Source organism: Carassius auratus, chromosome 23, assembly GCF_003368295.1.
Source record: "Carassius auratus strain Wakin chromosome 23, ASM336829v1, whole genome shotgun sequence".
NCBI lineage: Eukaryota > Metazoa > Chordata > Actinopteri > Cypriniformes > Cyprinidae > Carassius > Carassius auratus.
In genome coordinates, this window is record NC_039265.1 from 3,808,450 (window position 1) to 3,823,010 (window position 14,561).

The window sequence follows — 14,561 nt, forward strand, 5'->3', positions numbered from 1 at the left end:
CTGTGATTGTTACCTAGTGAGATTTTGTATCATTGTTACCCCTTGAAGAAGTCATTGTATTACCCGTGAGTTTTTGTTTGTAGTTAGTGTTCTAGTGTTTAGAGTCTTTGTTTATCTTGTCAACCCAGTCTTGTTTAGTTATTTAGTCTCTGCCCTAGTCATTGTTTTCCCCCTCGTGGGTTTTGTTTTCCCGTTTTTGTCTTCAATAAACCGTTGTGTTGTACTTCCTGTCTGCAGTTGAGTTCATCCAAACCCCCCACATGACAGTGACAGCCCCTTGTGGATGACTGCATGCACAAATAAAAACCAAACACAAAATAAAATCCAGGCCGGTCCTCTCTCATCCTTCACTGTCGTCGCTCCTCTTTTGTATCCTTCCGATCCCCTCCGTGGGACTTGAGAACGGTGAGTGGAGCAGGTGTCGCTCATTTCCCAATCAATCAACTGGCCTTGCTCCGTTCCCATGGCTCTCAGCCCTGCCCCTCTCGTCACATACACGCATCACCCCTCGCAGGCCGTGGACGGCACGACACTCCTCCACCGCCCGGTAGATGGTGACGGCTCCTCAGGTTTCAGGCAGCAGGCTGGAGTCCCCCGTTTCCTGCTCCTCCCGATTTCTTCGTGGATTGCAGCAAGTTCCGGCCCCCTGGCGAATGGCGCAGACTCCTCTGCTTCCTCACAGAAGGCAGCCGCCCCTCCACATCACGGATGGCCGGCTTCAAGTTCGTCCATCCCTGGCAACACACTCCAGCCCACAGCCTTGAGCGTCCACGGTGGCAGACAGCTATGCCCTGCTCGATGGCACCGCAGATTCACCTCAGAGGTGAGGGATCTTCAGCAGCGCATTCCTCCTTCTTCCTGGGTTTAGGCACCACTGTAATTGTATACAATCTTCACAATCACGGGAAGGAGGAAGTGGAAGCCGGCAAACATTCAAATTAAACTGTAATAACAAAATAAAAACAAAACAGCATGACAGCCCCTCGTGGACAACTGTTGTGCACAAATAAAAACCAAACACAAAATAAAACCCAGGTCTGGTCCTCTCTCGTCCTTCAATGTCATTGTTCCTCTTTTGTCTCCTTTCGATCTCCTCCGTGGGACTCGAGACCGGTGAGTGGAGCAGGTGTCACTCATTTCGCAATCACTCCACTGGTTTCGCTCCGTTCCCACGGCTCTCGGCCCCTCCTCACTCATCACAAGTATATTTTTGATACTGCGGCCAAATCTGTCTGACCTCTGCATTACTTGAGGATGTGCTAATCACCTTCCTGATATTGATGATCTTCTCAGAAAAGAAGGAAGCAAACTCATTGCATTTGCTGTCAGAGAGCATTTCACTGGGAATCTGACTTGGTGGTTGGGGTTGTCAGAGTGTTGTATAAGTTAATGTTTATAAGATTTGAGAAGAAACTCTGTCTAGCTGATTTAATACTGACACAATATCACAATCTAAAGACCTGTTCACACCGGGACTTATTTCATGCATGATATTCGCCGACGTTTAACGCCTTGTGACTAACAAAGGGCGCCAATGTGAGTGCGCACACCGACGCGAAAAACGGCACGCGTAAAAGCGTATTTTTTTCAAAAACGCCTCGGGTTCGTTTTTTTGGTTTGACGCACGGCGTCAAAAACTATACGACCAATGAGATTGGCGATTTGCTCACGTGTCTGGTGCTTCTGAAGTTACAGTAAAACACAACTTGGTGGCGCTCAAACACAAAACGGTCTTGCCGAGCACACATACGTAACGGCGAAGAAGATATAAACCAAGTAGTGTCTACACTGCCGGGAAGAAATATGATGAGAGAGATGCAAGGCAAGATGAATGGAGAGCTGCTGGTCTCGTAGGTGTCGGAACATAAAGAACGGTATGCCAAACGCGACAGCGATTACAAAAATCTTGATAAAAGAGAACTATTATGGAGTGGTATTGCACATTATGCAGTGGTATTCACTTAATTGTCTTTCATGTACATAGGCTTGTAACTTTTTCCTACAAACGTTTGACAATCGCCATCGTTTGTGTGCAGTAGTGGAGGAGGTAAAACAGAAATGGAAAAGCCTGCAAGATACATATACAAGAAAAAAGCGCGAAGATGATTGCCGAAGTGGACAGGCTGCTAAAAACAAGAAGCCATGGAAATTTATGAAGGTCATGGAGTTCCTTGCAACATCAACTGAATTTCGAAGGTATTACCATTAGAACATTACAATACATAGCTGTGTGAGCTCTACTATAATGCATTGACATTAAAGGGTTAGTTCGCCCAAAAATGAAAATTATGTCATTAATAACTCACCCATATGCTGTTCCAAACATGTAAGGCCTCCTTTTATCTTCGGAACACAGTTTAAGATATTTTAGATTTAGTCCGAGAGCTCTCAGTCCCTCCATTGAAGCTGTGTGTACGGTATACTGTCCATGTCCAGAAAGGCAAGAAAAACATAATCAAAGTAGTCCATGTTACATCAGAGGGTCCGTTGGAATTACATTTTGGTCCAAAAATGGCAAAAACAACGACTTTATTCAGCATTGTCTTCTCTTCCGTTTTTGTGTGAGAGAGAGTTCAAATCAAAGCAGCTGGATTTCCGGTTTGCGAACGAATCATTCAGTTCACCAAATCGAACTGAATCGTTTTAAACGGTTCGCATCTCTAATACGGATTAATCCACAAATGACTTAAGATGTTAACTTTTTTAATGTGGCTGACACTCCCTCTGAGTTCAAACAAACCAATATCCCGGAGTAATTGAAACTGCTGTGATGAACACCTAGCCGAGCCAGATAACGAACAATAGACTGACTCATTCACAAGTGAAGAACCGGTTGCATCGGTGTTCGGATCACCAGTAGTTCTTTCGGACAGTTCGATTCAATAAACCGGTTGAAGAAAACGGTTCACCAGTTCTTTTGCGCTCGACGTAATGGCGTCATTGGCGATGATTGCCCTTGATTCAAGCCTTCGGTTTACCCGCACCCATAACATTAGCACGCAATCAGTTCAGAATCAATCACCAAAATCAGTTCAGACGCTCTGTGTGTCGGTCTGCTTCACGCTGGATCACACATGCGCAGTATCATCAGCTCCTCGGTTCACGAATCGGACGCGTCTGACAGAAACGGTTCTTCACTCGTGAACGAGTCAGTCTATTGTTCGTTATCTGGCTCGTCTCGGTGTTCATCACAGCAGTTCAGTCAGTGTACTGTTTGAGTAAATGAATTACTCCGGAATATTGGTTTGTTTGAACTCAGAGGGAGTGTCAGCCACATTAAAAAAGTTAACAGCTTAAGTCAATTGTGGATTAATGCGTATTAGAGATGCGAACCGTTTAAAACGATTCAGTTCAATTTAGTGAACTGAATGATTCGTTCGCGAACCGGAAATCCGGAAAACCGCAATCCCTCTCACACAGACACGGAAGAGAAGACTATGCTGAATAAAGTCGTTGTTTTTGCTATTTTTGAACCAAAATGTATTTTCGATGCTTCAAAAAATTCCAACGGACCCTCTGATGTCACATGGACTACTTTGATGATGTTTTTCTTACCTTTCTGTACATGGACAGTAGACCGTACACACAGCTTCAATGGAGGGACTGAGAGCTCTCGGACTAAATCTAAAATATCTTAAACTGTGTTCCGAAGATAAAAGGAGGCCTTCGATGTTTGGAACACCATAAGGGTGAGTTATTAATTACATAATTTTCATTTTTGGGCAAACTAACCCTTTAAACATTGATTAACATGATATCATTGCATGTTCCCTGTTCACCATGTGATCACACCTCTAGTTCAATATATTAGTTTATGTTCTGTGTATAGGTAACCTCTGCTGAAATTTTGTTGCCAGACATATGGTACATTAAAATTAGTATGAATCTAAACTAAATTAGTAATTAAACATTAAGCTCTGGATTATTTTGTCAAGATGGGTATGAAGTGTGGCATGGCCCGCAGTGTGAGTTATTGTTTCTGATGTAAACTGAATTTGTCTTTACAGTGTTCACCGCAATATTTATCCCGAAAATATGGATGAAGGGGTTGACCAAGTGGTTGACAGTGAAGAAGCACCAGCAAGCACGTCTCCAGGATCATCCTTCTCCAGCCCAACTGTGACAAGGTCTACTGTGAACAAAAGAAAACGGCCAGAGACAACAAACTTCTTGGACCGGTACCTCTTATTCAAAGAAGCCAGGGAAAGTGAGAAAGAGGAACACAGAAGAGAGAAAGAGGAGTGCAGAGAGCAATGAAATGATGAAAATTACTTGTTTGCTCTTGGCTTGATACTAGCACTTAGGAGATTGTCCCCAGCTGTACAGTCTTCGGTCAAATTAAAAATACATCAGCTGTTGCATGATGCTGGCGAATAACGCGCGCTGATATTCATCCCGGTGTGTACGGCCCTTAATATTTACTACTTACAGAACGCGTCTTCTGCATTGTGCTTGTGTTTGATATAGAGATTGATGGAGGTGCAAACACTCCATGAAAGAGCCATTTTCACTCTGGAAATCAACAGACCTGAGAGGTGAGACTATTACATGATCTCAACATCACTGTGCTGTTTTAATAAATTGATTTTTCGTATTCTTAAAGAAATAGTTCAGTCAAAAATACATTAAAAAATGTAGTCACCCTCAGGCAATTCAAGATGTAGTTTGTCTCTTCATCAGAACAGATTTGGAGAAATGTATAATTTCTCCAGTGAAAAAAAAATAAAATATGCACAGATCAAGAACCGTTTACAACACAAAAACAGTCCAAATCAAATATGTTGGTGGATTTTGGTGTGAGAGGACAACAGGGGATTATTTTTTATTTATTTTTTTCACTGTAGAAAGCGTTATTATGGATTATGGACTCGTATTTAGACCAGAATAAGTGTTTTGAAGTTTAAATTTCTTGATGGTTTTCTTGTAATGATACATTTCTCCAAATTGAATAAACAAACTAATCCACAACTTGAAAACCTTACTACATTTACAGCAAATTTAAATTTTTGTTAGAACTATAATTTTAATACTTGAAGGTATCCATTTGAGCCTCCAAAGATACATTTCCTGACACCCATCTATCACCCAAAAATGTATAATGCATGATGCATTTGTCTTGATGCTATGAAGCTGAAAAAAAAAAAAAAAAAAAAAAAAATCTATAAATATGGGATTCATTTTCTTTCTGCAAAATATAATTTATTATCATTTTTGTTTTTGAAGTATGGCATGCATTTGTGACCCTGGACCACCAAAACAGTCTTAAGTCACATGGGGTATATTTTTAGCAATAGCTAAACAAACATTATATGGGTCAAAATTATCTATTTTTCTTTTATGCCAAACATCATTAGGATATTAATTAAAGATCAATTTCCATGAAGATATGTTGTAGATTTCCTATTCTAATTATATCAAAACTACATTTTTTATTAGTAATATACATTGCTAAGAATGTATTTACACAACTTTAAAGGAGATTTTCTCAGCATTTAGATTTTTTTTTGCACCCTCAGATTCCAGATTTATTCAGCTTTCAGATGATGTATAAATCTCAGTTTGGAAAAATGTACACTTAGTGGTCCAGGGTCACATATGTGTTGTGATAGTCAGCTGTTACATGTTGATATTCATATGCATTTTGTTTCAAAGGGAGCTTGGAGTCCATTGGCTCAACATTTCTGTGCTTACCTCCATACAGTTAATGATGGCTGAAGCAAACCCAGACGACCCACTCATGGTTGATATAGTGAGTCTATAGTGATATAGTGAGATATAGTGAGATATAGCCCGTAATTACATTGGCTGAAACAGAGGCTTAAATTGGGTTTGGGATTAGCTGTTTGTTCAAAAAATGATTTCATTTTGTACCACTTTCACACTTCTGACTCTCAATTATGGAAAACTGTTTCTGCCACTGAATAAAAAATAAAAAAAAGTTAATTGTAACTTCTTATCTCACAATTCAGACATTTTTTTCTCACATTTGCATAATATAAACTCAATTGTGAGAAAACAATTATGCGTATTAAATAGGCTTTCTTCTCGCAATTGCAATTTAACTTTAATCTTAATTTTTACTCAGAATTTCATAATATAGACTTGAAATTGTGAGAAATAAAGCCATAATTGCAAAATAAAAAAGTACCAGTTACCTTTTCTCTTTTATTCAGTGGCAGAAATACGTTTTCGTTGTTATTGCTCTTACTCAACATTACTCTTGAAAATGAACAAGCTGACATACTTTCCATTCTCGGAATTTAAATACAACAAACCACTATATCAAGAGAAAGCAAAGAGATGGATGGCTGAACACCCAATCCAGAAGAACAAGGTAAAATGCATGCTTTTCTGGACTGTCATATATTTAAACTGTAGCAATAGCAAAGTCCAACAGTTCATAGATTGACATTACATACATCAGACACTAAAGGGAGCCAGTGTTCGTTCATCGCTTCACTCTGATGGCACTGTTTCTCTTCTCTCTTTTGTTTGAAGGGTTGTGTGGAGACAGAAGAAAAGACTCCTGAGATTAAAAATAAGAAAACTGCACACAAGAGAGAGGCTCTTATTGCACAGGAGAATTTAGCAAACCAAGAAAGTATGCATGCAGTAGGCTTATGTTTTACAAATGACTGATTTTAAGTTTGTTATACAAATCATTTCTGTTCTTTGCTCTGTTAGTTTCTTGTTTACAGCTGGTTACATGAATGTAATAAAATATATTTAAAATTGCCTCACATTTACATTATATAACTATTACACTGCTCTGTGGAATACTCAATCTGATTGGTCAGTTGCCACATTCTGAGGTATGCTATTCCAAGTCAGATAACAACAAAGTCGCTTTAAAGGCAAGTCGTGTTATTCGGCAGCCATCTTTGAAATGCCTCTAGGGCATGTGCAGCTCATTTACTTTGTATATGAATTTGAATCCATACTTGCCTATGTGAACCTTTTAAAATAAACTGGAATAAATACAAAACTGGAGTCAAACTAAAATTTTAATTTTTTCGCTCTGATCAGTGATTGTCTGTGCACAGCCTCTCTCTGGTCTGCTATACGGGAGCGCGCGCTCTTCCGGCAGACATGACCTAGGACCCATATAAGGAAATTCCGCTCCATCCAACATCACACAGAGCCATACTCGAAAAAAACTTTCAGAAACTTGTGACAAACCGGAAGGAGTATTTTTGGAACAGAAATACTCCTTCAAATGTACAACTTAATTTTTGAAACTTTGTCCATGTTTAGCATGGGAATCCAACTCTTTAACAGTGTAAAAAACTCAGTATGCATGAAATAGCATTTCACCACCCCTTTAAAGAATATTCCACAGATTATTCAAACGTGAGTTTTGAGCAGTGTAGAATAGGTTTGTTGTTTGTCATTTCTCTGATCACAAATGCAGACATGGTTTTATGTTTACGCAGCATGATATGCAACGCAAAAGACAGTATAGGTCATTATGATCTGAAATTATGTCCACCACTGGATGCAACAAATGCTTAGTTTGTAATGGGTTTTATTGGTTTTGTTTCCTCATGCTGGGAGTCAGCATCACAATGTGGTGAGGGGCATAACATTTCTGTCACATACTTGAGGTATTCAGCCAATCACAATGCACTGGATAGCTGGCCAATCAGCATACACTTCACTTTCCAGAACAATGAGCTTTGTAAAAATCAATGCGTTTCAGAAAGGGGGAGGCATAGAGGAGAAACAATAATGTAAATTCCTGTGGCTCAGTTGTAGAGCATTGCATTAGCAGGGCAAAAGGTTGTGAGTTCAATTCCCAGGGAAGACATGTTAGGTAAAAATTGTTAGCCTGAATGCACTGTAAGTCGCTTTGGATAAAAGCATCTGCTAAATTCATTAATGTAATGAACATTATGTGGAAAATAAGTTTTCTTCCCCCCCCCCCCCGCCCTCCCCTCCCTTAAACCGCATAAACACATTGCTTTACAAAAAATAAAACCTCAAATGACCCCTTTAATACTTGATTTAAGGGACCATTTGGGAGCCTGATTCTGGTAGATTTTATAAATAATAAAAGATGTTCCAGGTATTTGAGGTAGATAAATCACCTCAGTGGGGGCCTTTAGAATATATTACTGTATTTATTATTATAACTTTAAATCAGTGGACTCCTACGTTTTTACACAGTGTGTGGAATTTTTACACGGTCCCTTGGCAAAGGCAAGTAATAGCGCGTCGGAGCAGACATTATACTACTTCTACAATAAGCGTTTCATGGTTTTGATGTTTATACATTTGTTTTAGTTATATAAAAATAAACGTAAGTGTGCTGTTGCTCTCTGTTGTAAGACTGTCACGACCAGAAGAAAGTTTATATCGAAACCAAATCAAGCGAAAGCCTTTAACCCACTTATATTAAAAGGTAGGCCTACAGTACCTGCACCGTATGACATTACACCGAATTAAAACGGTATCTGGACCTTGCCTTGTTTCATATTCCACAGCTAGGTACGCAGTTGTAAATTTAACGTCTATTTTTCAGAAGTATTAAAAATATATTTTGAACGCACTTCTGTCAGTTCTTCTGAGGCTAAACTTTAAAGTATTAAATTAACTTTAATTTCGTCTGCAGTTTTGCTTATAATAGTTCCTTTTTTGCTTAGGTCAACTAATAGTTCCGCGTTTGTTTTGTTGTGTGCATAGAAATGCTGGCTAACAAAGTGGGCAAACAGCTGGGTCACCCCACGTATTCTTTAACTGGATGGTTGGTGAGCAAGTTCTTTAAATGGAACAATCAGATTTTGGAGGAGAATGCTGTGAAACTGTGCAACATACAACCCAACGACACTGTGCTAGAGCTCGGTCATGGGCCAGGCTTCGGTCTGCAGGCGGCAGCGCAGCTCCTCACGGCTCCGGAGGGGAAACTGCTTGGTGTGGATTACTCTCAGTACATGCATGAGATGGCCATCAAGCGCATGAAGGAGCAGATCTCCAGAGGAAAGGCTGTGCTGTATTGCAGTGATTTGGTGGCAATGCCGATCGAGGAAAACACGGTTGACAAGGTGTTTCACTGCAACTGTTATTACTTCTGGCCGGATCTGAAAGCAGGAGCGCGAGCGATCCACAGAGTGATGAAACCAGGTGAGATCATAGACATCTGAACATATACATTTGTGAGATTATTCTATCTAAATAGTTCTGAGGTTAAATGAACGGTGTTCATTTTGATTTGTAAATACATTTTTAGTCTTTCACATTTTCATATTTTAAGCGAGAGTTCAAGCAGGCTGTGATTGCATTACAATTTTTTATATTGTGCTATATAAAAACTAGCCTAGATGTTTCGATTCATTTCTCTTAATAATAATGGAGGATTTATCACCATCCTGTACATGCTCCTAACTCTTCTAAATATGTTCACACTTACACTTTTAACATAAAAGTGCTTCACAATGCCAGAAGAACTTTTTTTTGTCTAAATGGTTCCATAAAGAATCTTTAACATCTGAAGAACCTTTCTGTTTCACATAATATCTTTTTTGTGGTGAAAGAAGATTATATATATATAAAAAATAGATAATTCTTTAAAAAACCTTTGACTGAATGGTTCTTTGTGGAACCAAAAATGGTTCTTCTATGGCATCGCTATATGAAGAACCTTTTAAGCACCTTTATTTTTATGAGTGTATAGCAATAAATTCACATTTTTCTTAAGGGAGGCATATTTGGCCATTTCAACCTAAATGAAGGCCTATCACAAATTAAAAATGCAGGCTCCAACTGTGGGCACAATGTACATATTTATGAGTAAAAGTAGGCCTATATGTGGGTTGGATAGATGTGATGTATTGTCCAGTATAATTGCAGTGAAACTTAATTAGGAAACATTAGTTGATACTCAAATAGAGTCAAGTAGAAATTATTTAACAGCATGGAATAGAGATCTTATAGAAACTTTTTTGATTAGAAGCTAATGTGTGATCAATGTTACAAGGAAAAACACTTAGTGTTTATTTTGTGATCATTATTTTGTTAATTTTAATTTTTATTTTTTTATAGAAATTAAGTCTTTTAAAGAATTCAGTGTTTGCCTTAAATGTGCCATAGAATGCAAAACTGTATTTCTTTTTTGCCATGGTTGAATTATAAAAGTGCTTTTCATGGAAATAACCATTGTTTCATCCATATCCTGCGTGCAAAAGACCAGTGAAAAAGAGGTGAATCCCAACATAATACAGACTGTGACATTACAGTCAGGATCTTTAATCTTTACAACCCCAGCGTTTGCATAGCGTACACCAGCCCATGTTCTAGACCAGCTGGACCTCCACAGCCGAATCATCGATGCAGTGTTGCCAAATATTGCTATTAAAACAAACAAAAGCCAATACATAAATTAAAACAAACCACAATTATTTCAAATCTTTTGAAACTAAGGTAGTTTATAGATATCGATGACCCTGAACTGCGCCGTCATTAACTTTCTAAAGTCTCTAAAATAAGTGGAAAAGACAAGTCCAAAAATGCTTATATTATGACAGCCGAGACTGTACAACTCTTTCAAGCCTCGTTCACTCCACCAGCGTGACTCGCAGCGATCATGTTCATACCACAGACGATAAACATTCTTGCAAAATCTCTCAAAATCTGTATCTTCATCTGATACAGGCTCTAACATATAAGGTTGGATGCCTAATCTCTCCATCATTCACGCTGGTACAGGGGTGTCCAAAGTCGATCCTGGAGGGCCACTGTCCTGCAGAATTTAGCTTACCTCATCACACCTGCCTAGAAGTTTCTAGTATGCCTAATAAGATCTTGATTGGCTGGTTCAGGTGTGTTTAATACTCTGCAGGACAGTGGCCCTCCAGGAACAGAATTGGGCTCCTGCTCTAGTGCATATATTGTATAGCGGCATAACAGTATTTGATATAAAAAAAACAATTGAATGAAAATTGGTGGTCCATCTTCTATACCCTCAAAGCATCCTAGGTGTATGTGTCTTTCTTCTTTTAGAATGATCCAATCGGGTGAGATTCATGCCGAAAGCGTGAGAGTTGGCAGCCCTGTACAAAGTTAGTTTCACAAAGAAATTTACTTTATACATTTACAACAAAATCAGAGTGCAGACAGTTTAAACTTAAAATTTAAAATAATATAATAAATTCTGAATTCTATATAATATACAATTCTATAAAATAATATAAAAAATTCTGAATTACTAAATTATAATAGCCTATCTAAAAAAATGTTGTTAGCTGATGCTAACTGGCTAGCTAAAAGCTACGATGCTGACTTGAAGTAATTTTTTTTATATAAGTCCAAATATTTTTATTCAACCAACTAGTTATAATGCATTTGATGGAAAAACAAAGCTTTTGATGTTCAGAACAGAGTAACTACAGTAATTGCCCATTGTTTTTACTCCACAAACTATGTTTGAGAAAAAACAAGTTTTAAAACATTTCTTTTTTCTTACTGCTGAAAATTAGATCATTTTAGATCCATTTTCTCTGAGGCCCATCACCAGTGTAAGCTTCAAGGTGAAAACTTCTGCATCACTCAACATCAACGTAGTACATAGTTACAATTAAAACTTTATCTTGTGCTTATTTGGGGAAAAACAGTAGGGAGGCCTTTCCCCCCACTCCACCGTAAGATTGAAAACAATGTGCAAATTATTTGTATTTATTTTCTGTTTCTCAGGTGGAACTATGGTCACAGCTCTCAGGCTTGATAGTGTTAAGAAAGTAGCCTCAAAGAACATGTTTAGCGGGGAGAGCTGGCGTCCTGAGGTCTACATGGAAACACTGCAGTCCTCCGGATTCACAGATGTCCGAATGGAGAATAAAAGAGAGAAACTCATCACATTTCAAGCTATTTTTGCCACTGCTGTGAAATGAATTCCTGTGTGATGTAATATATGCCCTTTCTCACTTTAATGATTGAATCTGAATTAGATAAATCAAACAAGAGTAAATATTGCCAATGACTTTATATATTGTATCTACAGTATATGAGATGCAAACATTTCTGAAACAATAACAAAAATTACTTGCAAAACTATTGTTTTGACTAACATTAGGTATTATGAAAAATGTAAACACAAAAAAAGAAAAGAAATATATATATATATATATATATATATATATTAAAAAATTTTAGTTTCATGCAATTTGTATTTTGATTAATCACAATTAATCAAATTGTTATGCACAAAACTAATAATGCATTCAAAGGTAGTGTATTCTGCACTTTTTTTTTCATTTAAAATTAGGCCTACTGCTATATGAACAAAAGAGTAATAACATTTAGTTTGCAAATACTTTAAATAAAGTGCTTTTAACAGCTGTATTCTCTTTACATGGTAGCAGTTAAAATAACTATTGTAGCCTAAATCTCAACTTATAACATTAATGTAATTATATTAAATATAAAACAAGCTATTTGTCACTGCCAGGACATCAAAGCTTTTATAGAAAATTACAGAAAAACAAGTTATAGTCGGAGTCCAGAGCCTCGATCATAACATTATAACAGGCATCTTCCTATTAAAGACCTGCACAATCACAGGACCCATCGCAGCAGAGAGTGGCGCGGGACAGGAGCACGGTTCAGTTATATATAGATCAGTGAGTGTGAGCGCACGCTATCTTCTGATACGTGTTGCATGATTGCGTGAATATTTCTGAGCAGTAAAAGCTATAGATCAGTAAAGCAATGTATTGTGAGAAGGACATGTGTTACTGCCTCTCATACGACTCAAAATAATAAACCACAAAGTTAACAAATAGATTTACTCCACTGTGTTGAGCGAGAGCACTTCTTCAGTAACTTCCTATTTCCAATCTATCAAGTCAAGATTACGAGCTCTTTCTTTTCTGTTAAAATAACAGTGGACAGTGGTCTGTGAATGTTGAAGCTTAGCCTAAATAATTTGATCGGGAGCATTCTGTGACCCATGATTTGTCTGTATGTGTACTCAGAGTCAGTGAGCAACGGACTTTCATAATAATAAAAAAAACTGCATTATTGCACAATAAAATAATTGTTGGAGTTAATCACTTAATGCGTACATGTGTATATATAAGAAAGTAAACATTCAGGTTTGAGAAAATTATTACATAATTATAATTTTTACTTTACTATCACTTTGTATCAATTTAGCAAATCCTTGCTGAATAAAGTAGCCTATTATTATTATTTTTTTTATTTTTTTTATTATTAATCATTTTTAAGTATAAAAATGTACTGACCTCAAACAGTAAAACTGTAGTGTTTATTGTTACAATAGATTTATATTTTAAATAAATGCTGTTCTTTTTATTCAAAAGATCCTGACGAAAGTGTCACAGGTTCCAAAAAAAAAAAAAAAAAAAATATTAAGCAGCCCAACAGTTTTCATCATTAATTACGAATAAGCATGTTAGAATGATTTCTGAAGGATCATGTGACACTGATGACTGGAGTACTGATGCTGAAAATAAAGCTTTGATCACAGGAATAAATTACATTTTGAAATATATTCAAATAGAAAGCAGTTCTATTAAAAAGTACAATTATTTTAAAATATTGCTGCTTTTGATGTATTTTGGCTCAAATCAATGCAGGCTTGGTGAGCAGATGATCATTCTAAAAAAAAAAAAAACTTAAAAACCTTAAAACAACCTTTTGAGTGGTGATGTAGGCAGTTTATTCTTATTAACTGAAACAAATGTGCTTCAGCAAGGAAAAATTATTTGTGAGAAAGAAAGTGCTCAGAGTTGCTGCAGAAAGCAACAACACACGTTTCTGGAGACAGGCTTATTGAAAATTCAAATTCATTTTCAGCCAGGCCAGCAGGGGGCGCTTTTAGATTTAGAAAGAGCGGTTTCCACAGGAATGACCATGCACCTTTTTAATTTTTTTTTTCCTTTGGGTGAACTATTCCTTTTAAGTGTTCTGTTATTGCTTTAATATCTCCTTAAAAACTGAATTGTCTGACATACTTTCCAGTCCTCAGATTTTAAACACATCAAACCAATACATAGATAGGAGAGAAGGCCAAGAAACGGACTGCTGACCATGAATCCCGAAGAACAAGGTAAGATGTGTGCTTTTCATGACTGCCTGTCTAGCAAAGTTCAGCAATTCACACACTGTCATCACAGGGGAGCCAGTGCTCTTCAATGTTTCACTTCTCTCTTGTGTTTTATGAGTGTTGTGGACACAGATGAAAAGATTTTTCTTAAGCATAAAAATATGAAAACAAGAGAGGCACTGGAAGCACTTCAGAGCAACCCAAGAAAATCTTACAACATCTAAATGATATTGATCTCATTTTATTTTGTAACAGGATTTCATGTTTATTGCTGATGAAGATGTAGAAGTACCTTTGAATATAGATATATATATTTTTACATTCATATCTCCCTGAATTGTTCAGTAGTCTTCAAGACATACATTTATGAAACTAATAACTTTATTAAATCATTCTTTATCACATGTATACAGAAATATGAAAATATTTACATCCAGAATAGTGTCTGTTGTACAAAGATCTTAAAATTTCAATATAAAAATTACATTTTCATATACATTTA

General features: G+C 37.2%; 1 protein-coding gene and 1 pseudogene across 2 annotated transcripts; both read left to right on the forward strand.

Moving 5' to 3' along the window:
* Positions 1–4,473: 4,473 nt before the first annotated feature.
* On the forward strand, positions 4,474–6,616 carry LOC113040857 (ubiquitin-conjugating enzyme E2 T-like; annotated as a pseudogene).
* A 1,571-nt stretch (positions 6,617–8,187) lies between these two features.
* On the forward strand, positions 8,188–13,066 carry LOC113041019 (uncharacterized methyltransferase YdaC). 2 transcript variants are annotated; one of them, XM_026199272.1, is made up of 3 exons: positions 8,188–8,487; positions 8,683–9,120; positions 11,686–13,066. In XM_026199272.1, the coding sequence occupies exons 2-3, from the start codon at positions 8,685–8,687 to the stop codon at positions 11,880–11,882; spliced, it is 633 nt and encodes a 210-aa protein (XP_026055057.1). In that variant the 5' UTR covers positions 8,188–8,487; positions 8,683–8,684; the 3' UTR covers positions 11,883–13,066. The 2 variants fall into 2 exon arrangements, with proteins under 2 accessions (XP_026055057.1, XP_026055056.1); XM_026199271.1 differs by having other exon boundaries at positions 8,188–8,401; positions 11,686–13,063.
* The last annotated feature ends 1,495 nt before the right edge of the window (positions 13,067–14,561 follow it).